Here is a 5420-nt window from a genome sequence, read left to right as displayed (position 1 = left end):
ATTTGGAGGTTTATGTTTGAAAATGTGGAGTTTTGAATTTGGTGATTTATGGTTGAAATTTGTGGAGATTAAATTTGGTGATTAATGTTTGAAAATTTTGGAGATTGAATATGGGTGATTTAAGTTGAATTTGGGGAGAATTAAATTAAATTTGATTATGTGTTCATAAATGATGTTATGAATGTTTTATGTGTTTGAGGTATATTTGTGGAAAATGAATTTAATTCAATTTATGTGTGAATTGGTGGAAGATGAATTTAGTTCAATTTATGTGCGGATTGAAGTTGGAGATGTGTTTTATGTGTAGATTTGTGGAAAATGAATTTAAGTGTGGTTGAGGAAATTGTTTTGATGTGTTTGAGGGGTGGTTTGTGGAAATTAATTTGGTGTAAAATTATGTTTTAAATTGTGGAAATTAATAGGTGAATTATGGTTGAAATATGTGGAGTTGTAATATGGGCGATTTGCGGATTAAATTTGGTGGGAATTGAGAAAATTGAAATTGATCAGTGAATTGTTGAATTAAATTAGTGGTGGTTAGTGGGTGAATTTGTGGAGATTAATTTGGATGTGATTATGTGCTCATAATTGATATTATGAATGATTGTGGTGTGATTATGTGTGATGTTGTGGTGATTAAGTTTTGATGTGATTATGTGTTCAAAACTCCTATATGTATGTTTAAGGTGCGTTGAGATGCGATTAAGTGGTGACCGCGATGTTTAAGTGGTGACTGCGATGGGCCACGATGTTTAAGTGGTGACCGCAATGGTCCACGATGTTAAGTGGTGACCGCGATGGGCCACGGGATGGTTCCATGAGTGGAGTTGTTCATCTTATCCTTACGAGGATTTAACTATGGTGTTTGTCCGTGAGAGACTACACCCTAGTAAATTGTGTTTGTCCGTGAGAGACTGCACTGGTGTTTATTCGTGAGAGACTACACCCTATTAAATTATGTTTGTCCATGAGAGACTGCACTGGTGTTTGTCCGTGAGAGACTGCACTGGTGTTTGTTCGTGAGAGACTACACCCTAGTAAATTGTGTTTGTTCGTGAGAGATTGTACTGGTGTTTGTCCGTGAGAGACTACACCTTAGTAAATCGTGTTTATCCGTGAGATATTGCATTGGTGTTTGTCCGTGAGAGACTACACCCTAGAGAATTGTGTTTGTCCGTGAGAGACTGCACTCGTGATTGCGAAACCATTTCAAAACTGAATTCTGCATTTTTCTGCTGTTGTATTCGAATACAGTTGTGCTGTTTTTGCTACTGACATGTCATGTCTCGTATCCGACTACATCCTGTCACGTATTCGAATACAATTGTGCTGATTTTGCTACTGACTTATGAATTAGCATTGTATTCGAATACAAGAATGATGTATTTGAATACGATAGTGCAGTTTTGTTAAAAACTTCGTTTTTCAACTTTGATTATGAATGTTTGGCATATGAAAACCCTTTCAAAGAGTATGCTAAGTTGGAAGGTTATTTTGTGCATTTAAAATTTAAATGTTATGTGATATTTGTTAATTTCGGTTGGTGACCTTTACAATTATTGTGGAAATCTGGGTTTTGCCCTCATATGAGAACCAGGATCATCCTACCGGTTAGTACCCTGGAGATGGGAAGGTAGTTAGGCATACCTGACCGATGTTGTGTTAGAAAGATCTTGCGGGGCGTGTGGAGATCACCTGGGTTGTATAGCTTTTTGCAACATGATCAGATTAGATGGTTGTATGGGGACTAGTTGTCTTTCTTTTGTGGATGTATTTATTTCAATTTAGAAGATTGTACCTATACCTCATATTGTGAGCTAGACTTTTATTTTGATGGGTCCTTGTACCACTTTCGATGCGACGTGGGGAAGTTTAAATTCTTGGGGCAATGCTTTGGTGCAGGGTTTAGGGGTATGAGCTATGTCCGATAGGTCTCATAGCCCCGATGTATTTTGTTGTTTAAATACTTTGGGTTTGTGTTTCAAAAACTATTTCTGCTGCTTGTAAATATTTGTTGACTCTTGTCGTTATGTTACGACTTAAATATTTTATCCAAAAGTATTTCTTTCTTTATTTCTTTGTTTTATGAATTTGTTTTATGAATTTGTTTTATGAATTTGTTTTAAAAAAAAAATACACTCGCGCTGTTAAAAATCGGGGTGTTACATATAGCCTCTGAACGATGTGAAAGCACATAAGTTCTTATGGAAAATTCAACTAAGATCATAGAGATTGGTTTCTTGACTACAAAGAAACTGATGGAGGCAATGTGATTATGGGGAACAAATCAGCCTGCAAGGTAGTTGGAATTGGTTCAATCAAGCTAAAGCTGGAAGATGGAACCATGAAGATTTTGTCAAAGATCATACATGTTCCAGAGCTGGAGAGGAAGTTAATTTCTCTAGGAATGTTGGAAGAAGTTGGTTGTTCATACAAAGCAGAGAAAGACACTCTAAAAGTCATAAAAGGATCATTGATAATCATGAAGGGAACAAGAGACCATGGCATCTACCTTCTCAATGGTCAAGCAGTGACAAGAATGGCAGCAATAGTTGTCCAAGCATCAAGTAAAGTCAATATGTGGCATCAAAGGGTGGGACATGTTAGTCTAAAGGGAATGCAAGTTTTGGACACGCAATGCATGCTAGGTGGGGACAAGATTAGTGATCTTGAATTTTGTGAGCATTGTGTGTATGGAAAGATGCATAGGGTCAAATTCTCTACAGGGAAATATTGCTCAAAAGAAATTATGGAACATATTCACAGTGATCTATAGGGCCCTACAAAGATTGCTTCACATGGAGGTAACAAGTACTTCATTACATTTCTTGATGATTATAGTAGAAAAGTATGGATTTATTTGTTGAAAAGTAAGGATGAAGCATTCAAAACCTTTAAAGACTAAAAATCTATGGTTGAAAACAGAACTGATAAGAGGATTAAAACTCACATCAAATTGAAGCTGAAAGGTTTGGTCTTGAGGTGGAGCAAGCTGCAGAAAAGGAGCAAGATCAAAAGGAGAAGGATCAACAAAAACCAAGAACGTTCTTGGTTTCAGAACAACAACAGGCTCAGCAAGACAAGATTGATGATAACCCAGCAGAACATGTTATGTTTTCAAAATAGGAATTAGTTGATTATAACCTCATCAGGGACAGAGAAAGAAGGACATCAAAACCCATTCAAAGATATGGATATGCAGACATGATCAAATATGCATTACATGTTGCTGAAGAGATCATACAAGAAGATCCCAAGAACTACAATGAAGTTTTCAGGTCTCAAGACAAAGACAAATGAATTTTAGTTATGACTAAGGAGTTCAAACTCATACCTAAGCCAACCAACTCTAGAATTGTAGACAACAAGTGGATCTTCAAGAGGAAAGAGGGAATTCCAGGAGTTGAACTACCCAGGTCCAAAGCAAGGCTAGTAGCAAAGGGATTCACTAAAAGGGAATGTGTAGACTATAATGAAATCTTTTCTCATGTAGTCAAGCATGCATTTATAAGGATAATTCAATCCATGGTAGCACACTTTGACAAGAAGTTAGAGCAGATGGATGTCAAAACAAAATTTCTCCATGGTGATCTAAATGAAACAATCTTAATGCAACAACCAGATGACTTTAAGACTCAAGGAAAGGATTATTGGGTATATTTGCTAAAGAGATCAGTCTATGGGCTAAATCAATCACCAAGACAATGGTATTTGAGATTTGATCCATTCATGCTTAGTCAAAGTTATGCTAGAAGTAATTTTGATAGTTGTGTATATTACAAACAAGTATCATCAACAACCTACATTTACTTGCTGCTATATGTGGATGACATGCTAATAGCATCTAAAAGTATGAAAGAAATAGAAAAATTAAAGAGCCAGCTAAAGAAAGAATTCGAGATGCATGACTTGGGCCAGCCAAGAGGATCATATGAATGGAAATCATTAGAATTAAAGAACAAGAAAAACTGTAATTTCCCAAGAGAGCTACATTGGAAAGGTTCTAAATAAATTCAATATGAGTGAATCAAAGGAAGTCAACTCTCCACTAGCAGTTTACTTCAAACTTTCTTCAACCATGTCACCAAACACAAACTAAGAAGCAGAAGACATGAAGAATATACCATATGCAAGTGCCATATGGAGTATCATGTATGTTATGGTCTGCTCAAGGCCAGACATTTCTCATGTTGTAAGTGTCACAAGCAGGTTTATGGGAAATCCAAGAATGGGCCATTGGCAAGCTGTCAAATGAATTCTAAGGTACCTAAAAGGAACTCAAAGCATGTGTTTGGAATACAGCAAAAGTTCAAATCCATCAAAACCGATCCAAGGATTTGTAGACTCTGATTATGCTGGAGATTTAGATAGAAGAAGATCTCTTACAGGATATGTGTTCACAGTGTTTAACAACATAGTCAGTTGGAAAGCTAATCTTCAACACATAATGGCATTATCAACAACAGAAGCAGAATATGTTGCTCTTGCTGAAGCTGTGAAAGAAGGAATTTAACTGAGAGGATTGATCACTGAACTTGGTGTTAAACAAAAGTCTGTTTGCATAAGTTGTGACAACCAAAGTGCTATTCATTTAAGTAAAAATCAAATATATCATGAAAGAACCAAACATATAGACATCAGGCTTCATTTCATCACGTATGTCATTGAAAGGGGTGAGATAAATGTGGCAAAGGTGCACACAAGTGACAATCCAACTGACAGGTTTACAAAACCTGCCACACTTAGCAAATTCAGGCATTGTTTGAATTTTCTTAATATCAATTTCAGAAATTGAGATCTAGGACTAAGAGGATCAAATTTATATGATCACAAGCTGAAGTTTCTCATTTGGTACCAAGGTGAAATTTTTCATTTGGTACCAAGGTGAAATTTCTCATTTGGTACCAAGGTGGAAATTAGAAGACTTTGGAGATGAAATCTGTTTTTGGTAGTTAGTTTTCAGTTAGTTAGTTGTAACTACTTTTGTTTGTTACTCCAAAATTATAAACAGTTTGTATATAAGGCAAAGCAAGACTAGCAAATATAGTATATAGAAGCAAGTTGTAGTTTTGTATAATTGTGTTGAAAACTGGCTGCACAAAGCTTGTTGAAAGTTGAAATCATTTTCATCTCATAATAGTGATAATTCAAGTCGGATCCAGTCCCCCAGATGTAGGAGTTAATATCTGAATTGGGTTAACAATTGTGTGTGTTCATTTTAGCATTGCAAGGCTTAATTCAGTTTGACAGAAAACACAGAACTTCTCTGTTTTGAAATCTGAACATTGTGCATTTTTTTTATAAACCAAGAACATTCTTGGTTTAGTTACTGATTAATCATCGTTTTATTTTCAATCAATCTCTAATCTGACACCAATGACATTCTTAGTTTATTGACTGATTGATCTTCATTTTTAACA

The 5420-nt window shown here is 35.7% G+C and overlaps 1 protein-coding gene across 1 annotated transcript; it reads left to right on the top strand.

Moving 5' to 3' along the window:
• The first annotated feature begins 2275 nt into the window (after positions 1–2275).
• Positions 2276–2776, top strand: LOC140919602 (uncharacterized mitochondrial protein AtMg00300-like). Its single transcript, XM_073365970.1, has one exon. The coding sequence runs from the start codon at positions 2276–2278 to the stop codon at positions 2774–2776; it is 501 nt and encodes a 166-aa protein (XP_073222071.1).
• The last annotated feature ends 2644 nt before the right edge of the window (positions 2777–5420 follow it).

This window comes from Cicer arietinum, chromosome 3, assembly GCF_000331145.2.
Source record: "Cicer arietinum cultivar CDC Frontier isolate Library 1 chromosome 3, Cicar.CDCFrontier_v2.0, whole genome shotgun sequence".
NCBI lineage: Eukaryota > Viridiplantae > Streptophyta > Magnoliopsida > Fabales > Fabaceae > Cicer > Cicer arietinum.
The sequence above is the reverse complement of the archived record's forward strand: the minus strand, read 5'-3'. Positions and strand labels throughout refer to the sequence as shown.